This window comes from Siphateles boraxobius, unplaced genomic scaffold (genome assembly GCF_051911475.1).
Source record: "Siphateles boraxobius isolate OS27281-9 unplaced genomic scaffold, OSU_SipBor_1 1, whole genome shotgun sequence".
NCBI classification, from domain to species: Eukaryota; Metazoa; Chordata; class Actinopteri; order Cypriniformes; family Leuciscidae; genus Siphateles; species Siphateles boraxobius.
In genome coordinates, this window is record NW_027508699.1 from 54,405 (window position 1) to 78,563 (window position 24,159).

At 37.3% G+C, this 24,159-nt stretch overlaps 2 protein-coding genes across 5 annotated transcripts in view; one reads left to right on the plus strand and one right to left on the minus strand.

Moving 5' to 3' along the window:
• Nucleotides 1-852: 852 nt before the first annotated feature.
• Nucleotides 853-23,540, minus strand: dusp22b (dual specificity phosphatase 22b). 3 transcript variants are annotated; one of them, XM_077239151.1, is made up of 7 exons: nt 23,397-23,540; nt 18,324-18,357; nt 18,145-18,227; nt 14,493-14,542; nt 11,319-11,393; nt 8,179-8,350; nt 853-2,876 (listed from the first exon to the last, which is right to left on the minus strand). In XM_077239151.1, exons 1-7 carry the CDS (start codon nt 23,418-23,420, stop codon nt 2,766-2,768), a joined length of 549 nt encoding a protein of 182 aa, XP_077095266.1. In that variant the 5' UTR covers nt 23,421-23,540; the 3' UTR covers nt 853-2,765. The 3 variants fall into 3 exon arrangements, with proteins under 3 accessions (XP_077095266.1, XP_077095359.1, XP_077095440.1); XM_077239244.1 differs by lacking the exon at nt 23,397-23,540 and adding an exon at nt 19,634-19,809; XM_077239325.1 differs by lacking the exon at nt 23,397-23,540 and adding an exon at nt 18,462-18,600.
• The window catches only part of ripk1l (receptor (TNFRSF)-interacting serine-threonine kinase 1, like), a 29,530-nt gene continuing 26,027 nt past the window's right edge, over nt 20,657-24,159 (plus strand). Inside the window, exons 1-2 of one of the 2 annotated variants that reach the window (XM_077238929.1) lie at nt 20,657-21,304; nt 21,860-22,016. In XM_077238929.1, the coding sequence (XP_077095044.1) occupies nt 21,147-21,304; nt 21,860-22,016 (315 nt within the window). In that variant the 5' untranslated portion in view covers nt 20,657-21,146. The remainder of the gene's footprint in view (nt 21,305-21,859; nt 22,017-24,159) is intronic. The other variant, XM_077239017.1, reaches the window with a different exon arrangement.

Consider the following 24,159-nt stretch of genomic DNA (forward strand, 5'->3'; position numbering starts at 1 on the left):
TAAATTATATTAAGCCTTAAAGTTCTGCATAATTAAGGGCGTGGTCACTTGAGTGACAAGTGGATTTCCACTGATGTCACTACTAGCCGTTTGTCTGCTGTCTGTTAGCGTCAAGTCAACGCAGCTAATCCGCCTCTTTGTCACAGAACTATGTTATATTTTTTTACAGTGTATGGAATTACCACATGGTTAACGTTTTAACATGTTGTTATCATGAATTAGCATGATGCTATCATATTTTAACACATTGCTAACATGAATTAGCATGTTAACAGCAGGTTTTAGCATGCTGTTAGCATGAATTAGCATGTCACTAGCATTATTTAACATGGCTGTTTCTCATTATGCTTCCTCTTTATGGGGTAATTTCTCTACTGTGCGACAGAGAGTCGCGTGGTTATGACGCAAACGTTAGCCTATTTTTACAAAAACAGCTTCTATGGGGTCATAACGGAAGATATGAAGTAATGGTGCCTTTTATACATTGTCGTGTTTCTTTAGAAATAAATAATGGACAAATGAATTCTTTGGACGCCTGTCAAAGTGACGGCAAAATGAATGGGAGTCAATGGAATGCTAACAGCAGGTGATGGTCTGCTACAATGGCGGCGCCCAGGGAGGCTTCAGTTTCCGGCTGATGGATTACACCCTTGATCAAACCATTAAAAATCCCATAAGACACTGCGGGCGGTCGACATACGGAAGCCTGTGAGCTTCAAACTTCTCATTTCTCACCATAGCCTGTGGTTCTCACTTAAGAGATTCCCGCTAAAAGCTGGAAATGCGTGACGGCTCGTGAAAGTAAACATTTGTCCGTCTGTTTTGCTTCATTTTAATAAAGTGATAAAGACCTTAAGAAAATGGTAGTATTTTTATTGGAATATTAAAAATAATCTTAACACTGACAAAGCATGGCTACTCGTTTTCATAAATACACGCGGTAAAATAAAATAAAAATATACATTTATATGAGAACAATGTCTATAATAATATGAAAGAAATGTTTAATAGGTTGTGACATTTGTTTGTGATGTTATGTTGTATTCATTGTGCTTTGATCATTGAGATGGTCAGTTAATCAGCAAGATCGCAGCAAATCTCAATTCTCACAAAGATGCGTTCTGTGTCCTCGCGTCCTTCTGAGTTTATTCTTTCTCAACAAGAACGCAAGTCCGTTACTTGCGTTCTTGGAATTGAGAAACAGCCGTTGTTAACACTACTTAGCATGTTTCTAACTATATTTAACACACTTTTAGCATGCATTAACATGTCGCTAGCATTATTTAACATGAATTACCATCCTGCTAACATGAATTAGCATGTTGCTAGCATTTTGATAACATGATTAAACATGCTGTTAACATGAATTAAAATGTTGCTAGCATGATTTATGAAAAGTTTGCTAACATGTCCTGAGCTAGCATAGATATATACACTAGATGTCGCCTTGGCTACGGCAGTTCATTGGAACGAATGCGTCAACAGAGCCGCCATCATGGAACAGGGGAGCCCCTTCTCTTTAATGCATCAGCGTCAATGTAGGAAAAGGTCTAACGGAAATAAAATCACCATAAATTGTCTTGAATGCGATTTTCTAGTTGTTTTGGTTCGTTCCAACGGTCAGACATGTATTTATCATTGAGTCCAGATAAATTTTAAAAAATTTACAAATTTTCACATTCTTGTGAAATGTAATCCCTTGCTGTCTGGTTTTTAGATTTCGTTCGTGTGAACATCCATACGCAGTACAAAAGTCCGGCATCATCCATGAATTCAGCGTTACCAAGCTACTTCCTATGACAAGACCCCTGTTCCAAGATGGCGGCGGTTTTGACACATGCTTAGAACCCTAAGGCGGCATCTAGTGTATATATCTATGCTAAGCTAGTTAGCTGGGCTTTGTTAATGATAGATACGTAGTGGACAAAGCTTAAATGCTCTATTAGAGTTATAAAGGTCGCACCCGAGTCTGGTGGTTGTAGCTTTAAAGCTGTAGGAGGAGATACAGTCTAAACTTTGGGTCAGAAGAAGTAGTAGTTTAATAGTAGACCAGTAACTTGGCTTATTCAAGTCAACTTAATTACAATTATTACATTTAAAAATAATAACACAATTAATGTGGCCTTCTTTGGCGATTTGATCTTTTTACTTGAAAATAAAAACTATAACTTTTACTCCACAAATCCCAAAACATAGATGCGTCCACCAATCCCTCAATAACAAACAGACAAACAAACCTTTGGCATTCAACATCATAGATTATTTTCCAGAGATCAATTCACCATAAAACTGTTTCAACTGACTAGATCATACAAATGTAGATATTCAGATGAAATGACGAAATTAAAAAATATCGTAGTAGCCATTCATTAAAAGTGCTGAGATGAGATTGTGTTTTGAAAAAAAAAATAAGGCTCATCTTACCCCACGTTTCCCTTACCACTACAAAAATACCCGTACGTTGAAATTAAACAACTTGTGCAGTTATTATTATTTAATTACTATTTCTACTCTTTCCTCCTTCCCGCCTCGGCAAGCTTTGGTAATCCAGCTTCCCACATTCCCAGCCAGTGTAGAGGAAAAATACAAACAGTCAGTAAGAGACCATAGTATAAATCAAAATTTATAACATATCTGTGAATCATTTTTTGCCTTTAACATCAGTAGTAATCATTAAAACCTTGCATATTTACACAAAGGGTCCTTGAGTAAAACAGTGCTGTGCCATTATAAACACCATAAAGCCGTGGCATTGAGGAGTGAGGTCAGGCGTCCGGAAGCTGGTCCTCCTCGGGAGTCTGAGCGAGAAGAGTGCGGATCTCCTCCTCGTCATTCAGGGGGTTTTCCTTGTACTCCTCCTTCAGCCACTCTCTGAACTGAACACACACATGAACAGCTATCATCCAGCACTTCATTCACACATGGTTCTGATTAATGCACAATCCCAGCTGTGTTCATATTTATACAGTAGAAATCGGCATTAACTAGGGTTGCCAACCGTTCCGTATAATACGCAATCGTTCCGTATTTGACACATAAAAGTCTTGTTCCGTATTGAACTGATACGGAACGCACTTTGTTCCGTATTTTTGAGAATCAATTCAGTGCAAATCCATGACAGACACATAGCTTCTAATATATGTCAGACAGACTATGAACGAAGACATTTGTAGGCTTTGACAAGAAAAAGAACAACCCGACGGTGCGGTCGATACTAATTTCTCCCCCTGTTTGTCTATGATCAGCCGCGTAGCGTTTTTAACATCTTGGAACATCATCAGAGAATGCCCTTTTAATTGGTCGTTAGTCATTGTGAGTCACGTATCGTAGCAACGATGACAACGAGTGACAACAGCGGGAAATGTAAAAATGACTAACTTTACCTCCGAGCAGCCGGCGAAAAGAAAGTCAACTATAATGGAAGTATAATTATATAAAGATATTTGCACTACACTTATGTTAAAATGTTGTCTAATTAAATTAAAAATAATTTTTTTGCACTGGAAAGAACATTCTAGAAGTCTAATTCTATTGAATAAGTTCGCACAAGGCTACAACAAGCTTGTGTTTATTTTTCTTCAAATGAAGTCTAAGCCGAAGAGTTTTGAACAGTGTTGGGTAAGTTACTCAAAAAAAGTAATCCATACAAAATAAATCCATTAATTGTGAAAGTTCTGATCCAATCTGACTTCTGACCTATTATGCCGCCTAAATCATAATCATACACTGTTGGTTTGTTGGCCAAAGGAGGACTGGCCCCCCCGACTGAGCCTGGGTTCTCCCAAGGTTTTATTCTCCACTCGGTCACCTGATGGAGTTTTGGTTCCTTGCCACTGTCGCCTTTTTTTTCTCGCCTTCATTCGCCATTGGCTTTTGGCTTGCTTAGTTGGGGACATTTAAAATGTAATTTTGAATTTAACAATACTATTACAACTTTACTTTCCTGTTATCTCTGTAAAGCTGCTTTGAAACAATTTGTATTGTAAAAGAGCTAAATAAATAAAGGTGACTTGACTTGACTTTAAAATTGTAATTTGATTACATTACTGATTACTGCATGTAAAAAGTAATCAGATTACTAATTACTTTACTTTCAAGTTACTTTGAAAACCTATTAAAACTACAAGAATACACTACAAAGTGAAACTCAGTTCTTTCCGTAATTTAATATTGCAGAATACAGACATCCCAAGTCTCCTGGAAGTTGCGGGAGTCTCCCGCATGTTGATAGCGGCTCCCTGATGCCCGCAAATTAGTTCAAATCTCCCGGAATCTAGAGCGAGCGAGAAAGAGCGCGCATGCGAGACAGAAGAGTGGGCTGTTTCTCAATATGTTCTTGTGGACTTGTGAAACGTCATCAGTCGCTGCCCAAGTACTGTTCCAATTCAAAGTTCACATCTAGCCAAGTCCAGTTCAAGACCCCTGATGTGTTCCTGATCCGCCCCTTTTACCCAGGATGCATCGAGAGGTGACTTTAACTTTGTAGCCTATTAGAGAGCTGACTTATGTTTGACTGAACTGTTTGCTTTATTTCTAATTGTACAGCTTCTTATACCTTTTAGGCTACTTATACTTTTATACTGGATATTATTGAGCATTAAAACTGACATTTAACAAAAAGAGACAGGGTTGTGTAATTTTATTTTATATATTTAAAAATATATAGAATATTTTTTATATTTATTTTACTATACATTCTCTTCACTGTATGTATAATAAAATAAAATGACAAGCCTGTCTCTGTTAAATAGCAGTTTTAATGATCAATAATGTTTAATATTTTTAAAATGAAATCAAAAAGAAGCAGGGTTGTGATTTATATTTCGTGTTGTTATAAATATATGCAGTGAAGATAATCAATGTGCGCGTTGCCTGTACCACATTTGTGTGGCCATTAATATGTTTACGATTTTTTTAAATGAGAAGAGGCAGAGTGGTGTTTTATTACATATTTTCTTTTATTGTTGACGAAAAGAGGCAGAGTTGTACTTTATACCATATTTCATATATTGTTGCCTGAAATATAGCTACATAAAGAGATAACTGGATTAGCCAGAGCGTGCTGAGTGACGAGATCAAGAACGCCGCGGTTCCGTTTGCAGAATAACCGGACTCGCGCCCTCTCGTCCTCGGGAGTTCGTTCTCCTGAGTCAAACTTGGCAAGTCTGAACTACCAAGGACGCAAGTCCGAAGTTTGCGTAGTGAGTATTGAGAAACGGCCAGACTGTGCTCCAAACCGTGTAGCGCTGCGTTTGTTTGTGTGTGTGCCTCATGAAGCGCGTTCTCCGGTAATTCATTAAAGCGCATGCTGACGCAGCCGGCCAAACGTGATTAGAAATGCATTTTACTAAATATTTTTTTTCTTACCAATACATTTTTAACGCAAGTAACTTAATTTTATGGACATCAGTAACTGTAATCAAATTACATAAATTTAAAATGTAATGAGTTACATTACTGCGTTACCACGAAAAGTAATTAGAATACAGTTACTTTGTAACTCGTTATACCCAACTCTGGTTTTGAATGTTATATGTTGTATTTGTTTCAGTAAAAAATAAAACATATTATAAACTAAACAAATCCATGGTTCATTGTTGGCAAAATGATCATGATAGCCTTTATATATCTATGTGGTTCAGTCTTGTATATTGATTAGGCCTATTTTGCTATTCTATAAATATATAGGCCGAATAGGTTTTAATAAGTATTATAATACGCTATAATGTATGATAGCATACAATATTCACCAGAAGTCATCATTTCAGGGGTTATGTTTCAAAATCCCCCCCACAGATTTCTAAAGCCTCTAAATGATGAACACGATGAAATCTTTGTTGAAAAACCCTGTTGCTAACATGTTTTAGCATGAAAAAGCAGGATTTTAACATGTTGTTAGCATGAATTAGCATTTTGCTAACATGTTGTTAACTTGAATTAGCATGTTGCTAACATTATTTAACATGTTGCTAGCATGAATTAGCATGTCAATATCTTGATGTAGCATGTTAACATAAATGATCATGTTGCTTACATGAATTGCCATGTCACTAACATTATTTAGAATAAGCATGTTGGCTAGCATGATAATGTAAGTAACAATGACAACGGTAAAATAAAGTTACCCAAATTTCTAAGGCCACTCAATTTTCAACACGGTAAAAACTTTGCTGAAAAACCCACAATCTACTACAGTCCTACTGTCGTCTGATTGAGGGTTTAGACTTTTTTAGCATGTAAAAGGTATTTCAGGATAATTGTACAAACATTCAGCTTGTGCATCACGTGTCTTTTTTGCAGTGAAATCTTCACTGTTTTTATAAAGTAACCGTAAGAATCACTTGTAATTTCAGTATTTCAAGGTGAATACTTACTGGACTGAAGCAACTTAGCTTTACCTGATAATCCATAAATTATTATTATTATTATTATTATTTTAGAAAAATCATGTTCAAATGTGAGTCTCAAATAATCATCAGGCTTTTGAGGAAGGTTTATTTGTTCATCTCTCAATCATCGTTGCGTTATAACTTTTAAAACTACAGAGCTTTGATCATAAAATTAAGCATTTAAATATCATCTTACTAAGATATTATTGGAAGATATAGAGTGACGACTGATATTTACAAGTGTAGCATCTGGAACAATCAGACACACACAAATTATTCATTATAGGCCCTATTTATTGAATAATCCAGCAAACTCACTCTCCCAACAAAGGTCTATGAAACTTCCCCCAAAACTAGCATGCCAACTGAAGCTAACACACTGACACACACCCGGTGTCCTGTTACAGGACACATTAAGACTGATAAGACTTTTACGACCCCAAAAGGAATTTGGTTGTGACTCTCTAAATTATTGCTGAGAAGGAGAAATAAACCCTTTAAATCCTATACATTCTATATGTAACCACTTGAGAAATGTATAAAAATGTACATAATTTTCCCATCTCATGATTTTCCTTTTATGTGGTTTGGCCTATGTATTCATTCTCTCTTTTAAACTTTTTTGGGTTAATGTTTCAGACTTGCATACTATGGTTAACCAAAATCATATGTGTGGGATGTTTAGTCTCTATAAACTCCAATCTTCGTCCCCCATTTATTAATTTACATTACATTTTGCTAACTTTGTGAGTATTATAAGAATCTTGAAGATTATCGAAGATTACAAACCATCGCTCATTTTATAAGAAGAAAATAAACAATAATATACTTCGTATACTATGTCGTGGACGTGTGAGGCAAGCTTTTGTGGTTAAAAAGTATATAAATGTTTATTTTTTAATAAAATGGCGGCTGGTTTGTCTAGATGAGACTCTTATTCGTCGTCTGGGATCGTGTCGAGACTTTGAAGCTGCACTGAAACTCACATTTGGATCTTCAACTCATTGGACTCCATTGAAGTCACTATATTGAGAAAAACCCTGGAGTGTTTTCCTCAAAAACCTTCATTTCTTTTCGACTGAAGAAAGACAGACATGAACATCTTGGATGACGTGGAGGAGAGTAAATTATCTGGAGATTTTAATTCTGAAGTGAGCTACTCCTTTAATACCCTTACTGGACGAATGCCGCATGCAATATGTTTACATAAAGGCTCTCGCATTGCAATCCTCATATTATATATTGCCGACTCACTGTAGTGTTAAGTTTATCCTTAATGGACTTTTCGGACTATAAAAGGTAAGAATGAAAAAGTTTCTTCTTCACTCCAATTGTCGCTTCTTCAGTCACTAGTTTCAGTGTTTGAGGGGAAAACACTGTTCATCAAATACTGTTCATACAGCGCACTGTTTCCGTGACTGTGCGCAGCATCTGGGTCGGCAGGTTTGCGTAACAAAACCCGCCCAATCAGGGCTAAAACTAGCACAAAACTAACCCACTTTACACATGTAAAACGTTCCTTATCCTGGGGTTAGGGGTGTAGAACGACGATAATCCGGGGTTGCACATAAACATGGTCATTGACAATTCCAGGTCAATGGTAAAGTGGTCAGGTGACTAAAGATACTGCCACAATAACAACAAACTCATTTGATTAGGATCATCCACCTTCAAACATGAACTCACGAGGTTCAAAAGGCACTGTTGACTTCAGTTGAACTCACATCTTTGTTTTGGTGCTGCTAACCACTGACTATGTCATTTCATTCATCACGTGTGGAGGAATCACCTGCTGTAGTTGAGTGCTCTCAAACTCCTTCAGCTGCGTCTGGAAGCCCTCATTAGGTGAAGCACAGGGTCTCGCCACCTTCACCGCGGCCAGAGCGTCCTGCCATCCCAGGGTAGTGACGGTCATAACGTACGCCACCACCAGCGTCACGCTGCGCGACACGCCAGCAAGACTGGATCACAGGAAATCAAAAATCAGCCACTCACTAAAGCCATGTCCACACTAAATCGTTTTCGTTTGAAAACGCATCTTTTTCTCTCAGTTTTGGCCTTCCGACCACACTGAGACAGCGTTTTTATTAATGAAAATGCTCTTCAAAGTGGATGGATTTGGAAACGCAGTTTTCATGTTGTAGTGTGGACTGTCAAAACGGAGGTATTTAAAAATAATGATGTAAGTTTAGTCATGTGACACATATTGCACATACAGATATTCATGTTTTTACTGGCATTGTGCCTGTAATTTGCTATTCACTTTCACACTGTTGCTAAAATACGTTACTTTGCACACTCTTCATATCACAGTCCTGCAAACATGAGAGAATTTACTCACATTTGCTGTCCTGCGGCAAAACATGAGAGCAGTTTTAGCGTTTTAGACCAAACGTATAATGGTGAGAGAGTGCGACCTGGACGCTTCAGTGAACGCTGAGATATTTTGCTATATAAAATGATCCCGTCAGAAGAATTGCACGATAACTTTATTTATTTTTCCGTCTGTATCATCTCCGTGAGCTTCTGTGAGGTTTTACGCATGTGCAGAAAGGTGAATTTAGCATTTTCAGGCATTTTCCAAAAGTTTCTCATCCACACTGAAATGTCAGAAAATGCCTGAAAACGCTAGTGTGGACGGAGAGCATATTTAAAGGAAAAAGCTGTTTCCAAATGTATCTGGATTAATGTAGACGTAGCCTAAGTATCTTTTACTGATTTGATTCCATATTTTCACAAAATGTTGGCTGTGGCGGGCAGGATGAGGTCGAGGGCCGTGGGAGGACGGTGGAGATCGAGAGAGTATGGGGGTAGAACTGTTGCATTATTCTAAATAAATAGATTAAGATCCACATATAAATGTAAAGAGTTTCACAAAGAATTATAAAACTCACAAAGAAATAGAATGAGTTAGAAACAAATGTTGTTTATACCACAAACAAAACTCTGCCTGGCATTTATTTGTGAACTGTTTTTTGTTCATTTGTAAATCCCCTCACGCATTTGTGAATCGGTTCCTGTGCGTTTGTTAATCCCCTCACGCATTTGTGGATTTTGAAACACTTCTAGCGTCGATGTGCAGACAAATCCACAAATAAGTGGACTCCACCCACCGTTTACCTAAGCCAATCAGATAACGGTCACATTGAGCTGACCAATCAATCTTAGGTAAAGGGTGGGCGGAGTCCACTTATTTGTGGATTTGTCTGCACGTCGACGCTAGAAGTGTTTCAAAATCCACAAATGCGTGAGGGGATTTACAAATGCACAGGAACCGATTCACAAACGCATGAGGGGATTTATAAATGCACAGAAAGCGGTTCACAAATAAATACCAGATAAAATAATTTTTTTTATATTTATATTTTTTGTGAAACTCTTTACATTTATTTGTGGATCTTAATCTATTTATTTGTGAATTTGATAGATTATGATCCACAAATAAATGTAAAGAGATTCTCAAAAATCTATTTATTTGGAATAATGCAACAATTCTACCCCCATAAGAGAGGAACAGGCCTGGTCTCATGTTGTGTTTTGTTTTATTATACAGCAGCCCCTCACATATAATAAATCAAAACACAACATAAGACCAGGCCTGTTCCTCTCTCGATCTCCACTGTCTTCACTCCTCCGTGAGAGATACGAGACCGGTGCGTCGCGCAGGTGTCGTTCATTAATCACGCCACCAGCCTCGCTCGGCCCTCGACCTCATCCTGCACACAACATGGACATTAAAATAACTACAGGACAATACGACATAATGATTACTGCCGCTTGTTTAGGTTAGGGATTAGAACGAGCCCCAAACCCAAAGCATTCAACTTCACTGATGTTGCAAGAGTTTCACATTTCAAAGTTCAAACCTCATTGTTTTCTAGAATGAAGCACTCTACACATTATGCTGCATTATATTCTCATATCAAACAGAGAGCCTCATGTTTACTGTTGTTTTTGGGAAGTTCAAAAATAGCCCCCCCTTGACACCTAGTTATCAGCTGTTCACATTATCACCCTGGGTTTGTTTAGGGCTGGTATCTTGGTTGTGTGCACATTTTGCTTCCTCTTAAGGTAGGCTCTTATATCTTGGTGCATGCAACCATGAGGGTCTACTAACATCAGTTCATTTACGGTGTAGATATCAATTGTTAGAGGACATACAGTACAAACAGGGCTTGACATTAACTTTTTTGCTCAGTCGCCACTGTGGCAAGTGGTTTTCCAAAGTCACTAGCCACTCAGCATTTTTACTGGCCACAAATTGGGCATCGATACCATGGGGAAAAACTGCCATATATTTTTTTTAATATTATCTCATAATTTGGCAGCAGGATTATTAGGCTGTTGTCACTTTAAGACCTGAAGCACAGATCCATTATACTGTTACACATGCATTTTCTTTCTCAACAGATTACGTTCTCTTAAAACATAACATAGCATTTGACCGTTTAAGCGCAATAAGCATAAAAAAAGACCTCAATTTAGTACTAAATGGCGGCTTTATGTTCGCACACTTTAGGTTTGAGCCCAAAATTAGTAAAATTATGCGCAATACGGGCAATCCCACGCCGAAATTCAAGCCCTGTAACAGCAACAATATTCACCTGGAGAAAATGAAACGAGTGAGTGAGAGGCGGGTTTGTGTGTAACTCGCTGTCGGAGAGATCAGAGAGAGAGAAAGAGCAGCTGGTATCGTGTATCTATTCTGCAGAAAATGAGTATCGGAAGCATTTCAGATATTTCAGTATCGATATCTATCGTAAAAATCGATATTTTTGACAAAACTAAATTGCACTTAATTATTTCAGATGCCCTTTTAAAAGACTACAATTGAAAAATATATATATTATATATAAAATTAAACCCGCCAAACTGGCTGGTAGGAGTGAAATGTCAATGTCGAGCCCTACATACAAACCCCTCACTTACCAGTGAACTAGACAGCCCTCCCCTTTCAGTCGGGACTCGTGCATGAACACAATGCTCTTCTTAAAATGCTGAATGCTGTGGAGGGGAAAGAGAGCATTTTTTTCACCACATATAGGTCTACACAGAAGTGACACAAATGTGAAGGATGCTGGAATGACAAATAACCTCTTTCAATGCAGTCATGTCATATTTGGACACTGAAGACACACTTAATGTATGAATGTCAAAGATTTGTTTTGACATTTTGCTATCTAATGCATTGGCATTAAGGCAGTAAGTGTGGCTTAAAAATATTTCACCAAAATATATTTTCCTCACAAATCAACTATTTCTGTTTTTTCACTGGCATGTCTCTTACATTTAGTAGATAATGTCGAGTAAAATACTTAAGTACTATTAAAATCAGATACTTTCACCCCCGGTTTCACAGACAAGGCTTAAGTCTAGTCCCAGACTAAAATGTATGCTTGAACTGTTAATACTGAAAGCAAATTGCACTGACAAATCTTAAAAATATGTCAGTGCTACTGTTTTGTCTCAAGATCAGTAATGTGTTTTTTTCCCCTACGGCATGTTTATTTAAGATACTTAAATTCCCTAATTGAACTAATCCTGGCCTAATCTCAGCCCTGTCTGTGAAACCGGGCCATAGTTTTTATTTTTGGGTGAACTAACCCTGCAACTATTGTGCTTTACTTGTTCTTGGTCCCACACTGTTTAACCAATGAAAATCCAATACTTAAAAATAAAATTGAAAAAAAAAGACACTGGTATTTCCATTTATATGTAGGGTACCAACAACTATCAATCTTTTGATTTGATATAATTAAGTGATTATGCTTTTTAATGCACACAATGAGCCAGATGGACAGACTGATGGACAGGTTCTGCTCTACACACGCACTCGCAAAGATAATTTAGAGCACAGCAAAACTAGAAAATCAGATTTCATACAGATATTTTCATGTGTTGTTTATTTATAAAATTCCCTAATATTTACAGGTTTTCCATGATCTGGACAGGTTGGTATGCTTATAACATATGCTACAACTGATAAAGATGATTCTGTGGTGAAGTAAATACTACAGAAAACACAAATGTAATTTTAATGTCACGTTAGTTCATTTAAATATCAAGTTAATGCAGGCAAGGATTTGTTTTCAATTATTTTTCAATAATTCAACGGCCCAGAGTCAATTACTCCGCTTATTATACTACGGTGACCACATCCAAAAACATACATAGATGTTTTAACATCTATTTTAATGATAAAATCGTCAGAGCAGCGCTGACAACACTCGAGTGTGTGTCTGTACTGCATGTGTGTGTGTTTGACTGGAAGAGAGAGCAATGAAGAGAGATGTACTTTTCCATAATAACTAATAAATGCAAAATACATAATTGGTCATTTTTATCCTATTGTTTGCTATATTTATTTGCTCGGTCAGTGTCGTTGTGGGTTAAGGTTCTGTGGGCTGTAAAGACCTTTGAAATAACTGAAATAATTTGGCGAAGTGATAACTGAAAATAACCAATCAGAAAAACAACCAATCAGAATCAAGCATTCAACAGTATAAAGTCTAATTAATTATCAACGTTATAACATTAAGCAAAAGCTACTCAACTTTCTGATACTGGTGTTCCCATCATGCACTGGGGCATGCATAATTAATACAGTTGCATTTTCTCGGTTTTCCAGCTGTATTTCCAGTTTTATCATTTGTTGTTAAGTTTTGGAACATCTTGAGTTAATTTTTTTTCCTCAAAATGACACATTCATACTCAAAAATGATCCAACGAGCATTACTGTTATTGTCTATAGTGTACCAAGCATTGAGATCTCTGTGTTCTGGTGGGTACCACATTACTTCTATTATGTAAATATCTTGTCTACACAATATCTACTGAATTCTTTATTTAGATGTTCGAAGTAAAGCATGGCTTAATTCAGTGTTATATTGTTTTTGTATTGCAAAGTAAACTTCAACTAAGTACAAATTACTCAACAAACTTTAACTGGACAAGTTAAAGTTACTGGTAACACTTTACAATAAGGTTCATTAGTTAACATTAGTTTACTACCTTAGTTAACATGAACTAAGAATGAACAATACTTCTACAGCATTTATTAACATTAATTTAAACATGTACTAATACTCTATTAAAATTCGAGGTTGTATTTAGTTAATGCACTGTGAACTCACATGAACAGACAAAGAACTGATTTGAACAAAGATTAACAAATACAGGAACAAGTCTATTGGTCATCGGTAATCCATGTTAGTTAATTCATTAACTAATGTTAACCAATGAACCTAATTGTGCATCCAAGTTATTTTTAAAGTTAATTTTCTGAAATTAGTCCATATGTGAAATTTACTTAAAAAATTAAGTACATTTTACTTATTGTTTTTTTCTTCTTTTTCAGTGAACGAGGGGTTCTGAGGACATGTTGGGTGTCTTCTTCCTAAAACCTTATGTGTGTTTAAGAATACATACACTTAACATATTGTTCCTAACATAATAAAACCTTTTTGCATTGTCTTACTATTTGAATATCCTACTAGCAACAAAACACAGACATTGTTTTGCTTGAAACTGTCCAGAACTGTCAAGAAATCTGACTGTGGTTTCTCTTAAGCATCAACAACACGGTCAATTACGGTAGCGTTTCCTCCAGAACATCCATCCTTTTGACAGGACCAGGATGAGAAAGGGCTGGGTTTGTCCAGTTTGGTTAAAGAGGGTCAGTTTCACATTAGGCATGGCCGGGTTTCGCAGGCTCGTAAGGGTGACAAGAGGGCTGATGGTAAAGGGGGGATAAAAATAAAGGCGTAGTGAGACCAAGGCATCACTGCAGAACCCAGCTCATAACTTCCTTCCTGAACCAAGAGAGCCACAAGAGGAAGTGTGCGTATGTGCGGGTCTCTACGTGCTTGTGTGTGTGTTAATACATGTGCGCTCGAGGGTGAAACTAGTTTGATATGGCTTGTAAAACCCAACATCACAGACTGAGTGTAATCAAGGGAACAGCATGTGTAAATGCAGAACTTATAAAAAAGTTCGCTTATAAAAAGCATTGACATCTTCAGGTTGCCACAGTTACTCGCGCTGCCCACTGGCGGCCAGCTATCAGCAAACATGCCCGTCAGAAATGCACGGAGCTATACTTACAGGTTTTGCGTGGGCGAATCTGCTGCTGGGATACAAAGATAAGTCATCTCCTAAAGAAATGGAGCAAAGACATGGATGTGCTTTAATATGTGTCTCTAAATCACATGTAAAGGGGAAAAACATAAGTATGCAACACAGAGAGTTGCATGTCAAATCCAGACCTTTTAGTTGCACAACACATGCCCACAATGTGGTCACTTTCAATAATAAACTTAAAACATAGCATTTCATAGCTCATGCAGAAATGCTGCAGCATATTTTATTCTTTTATCTGTCTTCGTGCAAGACGAGCATGTCAAAATGTGTACAATGTCAAAAAACTCAACTCTTATTGTTTCTTTTTTTTGCATGGATTGTTTTTTTAGTTTTACTTTATCCCAAAACTTTAGATAACTTTGACAAAATATATATTTATATATTTGTTAAACAATTCAAATACATTGGAAAAATGCAGGCCTTATTTTCCTGTAAGAGAAGTCCATCGCTGAATAAGAGTATCTGCAGAATTTAAGACTGTTTAAAACCTGCACGAATTAAATGAATAACGTTTGTCCCTACAGAACAAACACATTAAATCTCAAAATAAATCTTGCATCTCCGATACTTTATTACAGATTAATACACTTCAGAATTAAAATCTCCAGATAATTTACTCTCCTCCACGTCATCCAAGATGTTCATGTCTTTCTTTCTTCAGTCGAAAAGAAATGAAGGTTTTTGAGGAAAACACTCCAGGGTTTTTCTCCATATAGTGACTTCAATGGAGTCCAACGAGTTGAAGATCCAAATGTGAGTTTCAGTGCAGCTTCAAAGTCTCGACACGATCCCAGACGACGAATAAGAGTCTCATCTAGACAAACCAGCCGCCATTTTATTAAAAAAATAAACATTTATATACTTTTTAACCACAAAAGCTTGTCTCACACGTCCACGACATAGTATACGAAGTATATTAATGTTTATTTTCTTCTTATAAAATGAGCGATGGTTTGTAATCTTCAATAATCTTCAAGATTCTTATAATACTCACAAAGTTAGCAAAATGTAATGTAAATTAACAAATGGGGGACGAAGATTGGAGTTTATAGAGACTAAACATCCCACACATATGATTTTGGTTAACCACAAATGCTTGTCTTGCACGTCCTGGACTTCAGGCATTACGTAATCCCGTTGGAAAGGTCAGGCGTTAACCTGACGTAAGCAGAAAATGCTGGTATAGGGCGAAAAACTTCAAAATCGTCCGACATCGTTAATTTACCTTTTATTTATTTTTTGCACGTTCACTTTGTAAACACTGGGTCGCTACTTCTACCTTTGTAATGTGTGTCGCATCACAGAGCTATTGCAAAACGAGCATTTGTGGTTAAAAAGTATATAAATGTTTATTTTGTAATAAAATGGCGGCTGCTTTGTTTAGATGAGACTCTTATTCGTCGTCTGGGATCGTGTCGAGACTTTGAAGCTGCACTGAAACTCACATTTGGATCTTCAACTCGTTGGACTCCATTGAAGTCACTATATGGAGAAAAACCCTGAAGTGTTTTCCTCAAAAACCTTCATTTCTTTTCGACTGAAGAAAGAAAGACACGAACATCGTGGATGACGTGGAGGAGAGTAAATTATCTGGAGATTTTAATTCTGTAGTGAGCTTCTCCTTTAATTAAACAGGCTGCAACACACATTCAGATGCTAAACAGGGTAAAATACTGAGAATGAAGTATGTCACAGGGTTCCCACTCTAAACCAAATGTCAAATTCCCTGACTTTTCCCTGACTTTCACTGACTAAAAAGATGAATTTCCATGACCTATAATATGGAAGTAAAATAAGGCCAAATGTTTTTGAAACAAAAAGCCTGTTGAATTGCAGATGGAAATTAGCCTAAGGCTATAATCTGACATATTTACATTTGTGAAAATGTTCATCAATATGTATTGTCCCTTTTGTTTTTTCAAAAAAATCCAAAAATAAATAAATTGTACTACTTGAAATATGCATTGCATTAACCCTGCTTGTATTTTAATGCATTGTATTTTTAGGGCTTGCATTTTTATGGGCTGAAATTTAGCATGGTTGAATATTTAAGCTGTGAATATTTAAATTCAAAACATTTCAAACACATTTTCATTAGTAAAATTTCAATAATCCATATTCACCTTTCATATTTCACTTCCACAATATTCAAACTGATTAAAAATACAACCTATAATATTCAACAGGCGGTTTTCGGTCCATTTTATTTCGCTTTGCAAATTCACTTCCACAAATTCAGTGGTTCAAATTCGACAGTAAATTCAACGTTGACATCCAGGAACTGCAGGAAAAGCAGTAGATTACCGAGCATAATCTCCATCTGCTGTTAGTCCACCTCACCAGCAGGGGGTGCAAGCGCGTGTTGTTGACGAAGACCAGAGCAACTGTTAGAGCAAGCCATTCATTCATAAAAACTCATTTACAACAATGTAAGTGTATCTGTGAATGATTATTATGTTTTATGTGAAATTCAGTGTCTTCACGATTACTTTTCCTGTGTAGCCTACATGCATCTCTACCGTGAACGAGATTATAATGTTATTCCACCGATACGGATGTATACAGATCCAATGTTACATTTGAGTTTGACATATCTATTGGTTGTTTAGTTGCCTCAACCTTATATTGCGGTGATTGTGCTGCATGCAGTAGCTACTAGGGTTTCCCTCAATATGTCAGCATTCCCCTGCTGGACATATAAAACGCTTAACGTAGCTTAATGGACTCATACAGTGATATAAAAGACCAAACTCGCAGGCAAGCAGAAGGACTCAGAATATGAATTTAACGCGCAAAGTTTAAAGCTGGGCGTTTCTCAGTGATACTGGCATAAATTGGCTTGACATTGGACATTCGCACATTTAGGGACCATCTCTAAAGTTACATACGACATTGGTATACACGTTTCTATCTTCAATAGCATTTGAAGAGAACGACTTGCAGTCATAAAACCAACTGTTAAGTGTTCCTGTAGGTGTCAGGCATAATGCGCAATTTATTCAGATAAATTTAAGTTTGCTATTGAAGTTAGAAACGTTTAGGCCTATAGGACTACCAATGTTACTTTAGAGACGGTCCCTAAATGTGCGAATGTCAAGCCAATTTTACATTTAGTCTTTTGGCAGACGCTTTTATCCAAAGCGACATAAGTTACAGTTAAACTAACAATATAGGACAACAATATGAAAGAGCTATGACCCTTCCCAGATTAATCATGTATGTAGGAATATTAACATGTATCTTATACTATAGATCATGTATGTGAGTTTTTATGAATGAATGGCTTGCTCTAACTGTTGCTCTGGTCTTCGTCAACAACACGCGGTTGCACCCCCTGCTGCTGGTGAGAATCGGTATAGAAAAATTACATTTTGATAAATGGAAACTAAAATTTAAAGCAACAAACTAAATTCCCTGATATTCCATGACTTGGACAAAAAATATATAAAATTCCCTGACTTTCAATGTCTGGAATAGACCTTTTAAAATTCCATGACATTCCAGAAATTCCATGACCCGTGGGAACCCTGATGTCATCATTCAGCTGACACTGTGACCGTAAGTGCATCAAAAGCTTCTTTATATTTTGAAGACATGAAAAAAAGAGTCAAACTACCTGTAAAATGGGAGCGGCGGTGTCATGGATGGAGAGGATGTGTGTAATGTTGTTTCTCGCTAATTGCTCCCTGTCTCTGGCATCTGTAAAACAATACAAATAAACACATCTATCATCTTTCCTAAACATGCACCTTATTAAAAATTAATGTTTTCGCTTCCAGTATTGTCCGTTCTTACCTTTGAAGTTACCCAAGTACAGGTCTGACAGAACCTGGGACGAAACAAGCAGGTTTGTTCAGTCACAACCAGACCAAAATAATACAAAACCACATCTTACAGCACTCAAAAATAGACAACAGATGTGTTTAAAGTCACCATAAAATCTTTTTTTTTTCTTCATTCATGTGTCTCTTGAATCAGAATAATTTCCTCTCCCTCTTCAGAAACATCTCTGATGATGAGGGCGGGGCAACCTGTCACTCACATGAGATCCACCAATAGCAAACCACAACCATCCAATTAATTCCATGGATAAAATCAAGCCCCACCCTAATTGTTTTCCTGCTTGTTCCAGAAGCCTGTTCACTCAATCGGAAGGAAAAAGACTCAACTTCCATTTCATGTTGACTTTAAAGTCCCCATGAAACCGAAAACATTAACCTGCCCCGCCTTTAACCCTGTCACTCACATGAAACCATGGCAACAATTAGCAAATGGTAACATTTTCTACAATCTAATCCCAATGGATAAAATCAAGTTCTAATCTCCTGTTTTAGCGAATAATGCATTCTTCATATAAACTGCGCATTATTTTATCTCAAACAAAATGTGTCATAAATGACCAATCCAGCGATAACACACAAGGATGAAAGAATGTTGCTGTGCGTTGCTAAGGTGCTTATGTGCGGTTGCTATCATACAGCTATGATGAGCGATTTTTAGCAAAATGCTCTGCAGATGTTTCGAGCTACTGTCTGGGTGTTGTGGGCTGTTGCCAGAGCATTGCTATGTGGTTACTAAGGTGGTCTAGTTGTCAGCACACTGCTAAGTGGTTGCTATGGTGCTCTGGATTGTTGTCAGCACGTTGCTTTGCAGTTTCTAAGGTGTTCCGGTTCCTAGCAGTTGACAACTTGCGTGGCTGCTAGCGTGTTGTTGGTTGTTTATAGGCAGTTGCTTACTGCCCAAAGTCAAAAGAGTCCATCTTCAAGTGATATTATTTGTGAGATCTGTTTTTTCATCCGTTTTATCGTAGTAATAGTAACCGAGCAACTCCTCAACAACACATATAGTTTGAGAAATCATTCATAACCGTCACAAAGTTTCATACTTACTGATTTGTTCAAATCTCTAGCCCAAAGTATGAGCAACAGTGACGCTTTCCTCAGCCAACATCACTAATAAACACAAACACTTGAAAGGCTGCGTCGTGTTTTGTTCGTGTTTGAAGGCGCATCGATTCGTCACATCGATCGATAATCCCTCTCAAACTCACAGACGTAAAGCACTAACTTACAGTAGAAGGAGATGAGGGAAGCATGTTCATATACCTTATTTATTCCGTTTCCCATGCCACGGTGTTTGTTAGCAGTGGCTTTTATTTCAGGAGTCCGCTTAAACGAGGCTTGTACCAGTATCAACAATTTTGATTCACAATAAGCGCTCACAACACAAGCCTCACCAACTTGTCGTGTTTACACTCAATCTGTGTCGAGTTCCTGGAGCCTCTCTTAAAGACACAGTACACAAAATATAACAGACACCTATTCTGTCCATGGACTCACAGGTCGTTTTGCTATTAGGACTGATTTAAAGTGAAATTAGCCTACTGTATTTCAGAATACAATTAGTAAATAAGTTTAATAACACACAGTTGTATTTTAAATTAGGTTTAAGTGTCATCAGTGTTATCCTTCTCTGCAAAATAGCTACATATATGAATCCATTACACTTGGAGAACGCTAACAAAGAGGACATTTTTAATTTTTACAACCGTTTTCTGAAAGCTTGATTCTGATTAGTCAATCCATTGTAACTGTGATGTAACCGTAACTCCACTGCTTCTAAATGTTAAGCCAAAAAAAATATATCACATTTATTTTCTTCCATTTGCTCCATCACCCTAATCTTTGATTTGATGCATACTTGTTTTATTTATTTTTTATTTAATATAGTATTTATTTATTTAAGTACATTGCATATCTTGGAGAATGATAACAAAGAGGAAATATTTTAAATAACAGTTAACTTGAAAGCTTGATTCGGATGGGTCAATCCATTGTAAACCAGTGCTGCAACTGTCACTCCACTATCTCTACAAGTAAGCCCATAAAATAAATCCTATTTATTTATTTATCTATCTTCTATTTGCTCCATCACCCTACAAACCTTTGATTAGAACATTTGGCATTGATGCATCATTTTTAAAGTTTACAAACATTCGCTGTTTATTAACAATAAGCTAATAAATGTTCAATTGTTGAACATAATTACCTACATAAGCAGTAATAAACTGACATCACTAGATTAAGTGTGGTCTCGTGATCTGGTTTTCTGCTGTTGATTATGTTTGTCTGCCTGAATTTTACTTTCACTTTGTAAACCTATCCCGGAAGCAAAGGATAAGAGAGAGGATTGGCGTTATGTCACACGATATCTTATACTGATTAACTTTCGTGTTTCTGGTCAGTGTTAAACGTAACCAGTAGTAGGTGAAGTCTAATGGTTGAAGTCAATAATAAGGAACAGAGCAAAAGTTGCGTCGATATGACTTGTATTGTAACTAACTAATGGAAAAGTTTTGTCAAAGGGAAATGAACAGCTCAACAAACTGCAACTTTTCGCGTACTGGCGCAAATTATTATTAATTTTTTTCTAATGTTTTTCTCTGAAATACTTTTTTTTCTGTGGCTTTTCGTTTCAATTCTCACTTTTGAGCGTCGCGAAATAGCGATTTGTTAGACTTAATGTTCGCCACTTCCGCAATGCTCCAGACAGAGTTATAAAGTTGTAGCCTATATTTCTGTTGTTCTAAGGGAAGTGGTCTTTAAGAATAGAGGAACTATGGCTACAGCATCGAGCCTGAATCTCATGAAGCCAACAGATCTGATCAAGAAAGAGCCTTTGGATTATGGAGGGTTTGGGGAAGTTTACCTGTGTTACCACAAAACACTAGGCCAGGTGGTGTTGAAGACAGTCTACACCGGACCGCCACGCAACGGGTGAGTAACGGGCATGTCGGAGCATGAACTCGATTATTTATGCTTTGTTGACTTTAATACATTCCATTTAAATGCTTCGTTCATCCAAAAATGAAAACGATCCGTTTACTAATATGCCATTGCCAAATACTCCTAGAATGGCTTAAAGGGAAAGTTCACCTAAAAATGAAAATTCTATCATCGTTTACTCACCCTCAAGTTGTTCCAAACCTGTATGAGTTTCTTTTTTCTGCTGAACACAGAAGAAGATATTTGGAAGAATGTTTGTAACCAAACAGATCTTCTATGGAAGACGCCATCGACTTCCACAATAGGAATAAAAACTACTATGGTTGTCAATGGGGTCCGAGATCTTTGGTTACAAACATTCTTCCAAATATTTTCCTTTGTGTTCAGCAGAACAAAGAAACACATACAGGTTTGGAACAACTCGAGGGTGAGTAAACGATGATTGCATTTTCATTTTTAGGTGAACTTTCAATTTCAGGTTGAGTAAATCATGGGATCATTTTTTGTGTGAACTAACTAACACACTTTAATATGACTGTGTGTCAGGCGCCAGAAGCAGTCTCTTCTGGATGAAGGCAGTCTGATGAGCAGACTAAACCATCAGCGAGTGGTCAAGCTGCTGGGTGTTATTCTGGAAGACGGAGACTATTCTTTAGTAATGGAGCTCATTCCTAATGGAAACCTGCTCAGCATGCTGGAGACGGTGAGACTTGCAGACTCTGCTGTAGCACTTATACGCAAAAATGTACATCGAGTTTTTATTTGAATGTGACCAGTGTGATATTAAGTGTCCAAAGATAATCTGAATGTCCTTGTAAATTTACAATGAAATCTATTTCAAGGACGCTCAACATCTGTAAAGTTACTGTTAAGTAGCTTGATATAAAATGCAGCATCAGTTAATGTTCCTTTAACTTGCAAAATGAACATTATTACTCTCTGAGTTGAATACTTTAAAGTCAGCATGAAAGTTGCGCTAGTGGTTTCTTCCCTGACTAGGGTTGCAAAATTCCTGGAATTAATGGGAATGTATATGTATGTATGTGTATATATATATACACACACACACACACACCATTATGCTTGTTTTTCTTTGTTCAATAAAACAATCAATTAAAGTTCCATCAAAAAATAAGTCAAAAATGACATTTTTAAAAAATGTATTAGTTTGCATGCATAATTGCTTATGACCAAACACAAATTTATATTTAGGCTATGTTTGAATTTTTGATCCCAAATGTCTAATTGAGGGTGTGTGTGTGACGACACTGTTGTAGTTTCCCCTTTGTGTGTGAGAAGGAAGGAGACCGGGGTCAGCTGGCTGAGGCTCGTGGGTACTTTATTAAATAAACTCAGATCACACTCGCGCCACATGCGCACGTCGAACATAAATCTCATTCACAGTTCCAAAATACTCGATAGGGTTTGTCTTCCTCTTCCAGAGTCCTCTTTCTCCGATCCCACGAGACCTCAGCCCTCTCTCTCCGGACGCTGGTTCCAGTCTGTCTTTTATACGGTCTCCCCACGCCAATTACTGCAACGAGACACAGGTGTCAGTCATTTTGCGCTTGACCCACTTACCGCCGCTCGTCTCTCCACTCTCTCTCTCGTCGCAGACCTCGCTGAACCACGCCTCCCCCGCCACAGTCACCGTCGGCCGGAGTGATGCGGTTACACACACTGAGTGGCAGAAACACTGAGCGTGAAAGCCGTGAAAAACACATTTAAAAAGGGAAAGATCTTTGAGATTGACTGTACAACTAGATTTGACAAGAAATCTGAGGTATATTTTTACAGACTGCTGAAAGCTAAAGCACAGACAAGCAAATGATTCTCTGCAATTCACAGAAACAAATGTAGAGCAAAGGGTGGATTTGCAGTTATCATTTTGTGTCAATATGCTGAATTTAGGGGTAAAATCATACCCTATATTATTGTATTGACAACTCATCAATCAATTAATTATTTACCATCGTATATTCTGCATAATTGGATGTTTTTAAATAAACACTGACAAAAAACGATACAAGTTTTAGGGCTGGATGATATGATGATATAAGTGATCACCCGGATTTAGACCTACCTTTGTTGTATTTATATAAAGCATTCACAGGCAAATTTGCTGTATGTATTTCCCCGGTGTCAAAACCAGGCACATATAAATGTCAGGAAACACGATTCCTGGCTGCATGTCAATATCCACGGATCACTGGATCTTTGGTAAGTTGTAAGGAAAAATATATCGAGTCTAACCGTTAGTTTAAACTGATAATCGTTTGTTTTACTCGCGTTTTCGCAGTTTCCCCTATTAAACCCAGTCACTCAGCAGCTCTTGTGCCACTCAGTCCGGCTGAGGGAGTGTGTTCCCGCGGGAAAGTGACATCAACCCTCTATTAATTCCCATAAATTCCTGTTAAGTTTCCAACTTGGACTATATCCAAAATTCCCCAGCTTAACTTCCCATGGAAAGTTTCTGGAAACGCCCCTTTGCATTCCCTAACTGTGACGTGTATCCAGGGTGGGATCTGCTCTAAGTATCCCTGCCTCTGATGAATTATTTTTAGCCCCGGTTGGGATAACATTCATCCCATTCATTGCGCATTCATTGAAGTTTATAAATAAGTGTTTTGGCACGAGTGGCGCTGTGCATTGTTCTAAAATCAGGTTAATTCTGGCTTGTTATATTAGCGTTCGAAGAACGCACTGGGATTTTTGTTTTCTCATAAAACTGAAAATAACTTTAAATACTCTGTTGTTTTTGGTCATACAGATAATAGTTAGACATCATTTGAAACTAAAGGGTCTTCTTTTATTCGTATCTTATTATCTTTATTCTTTTGTAAAAT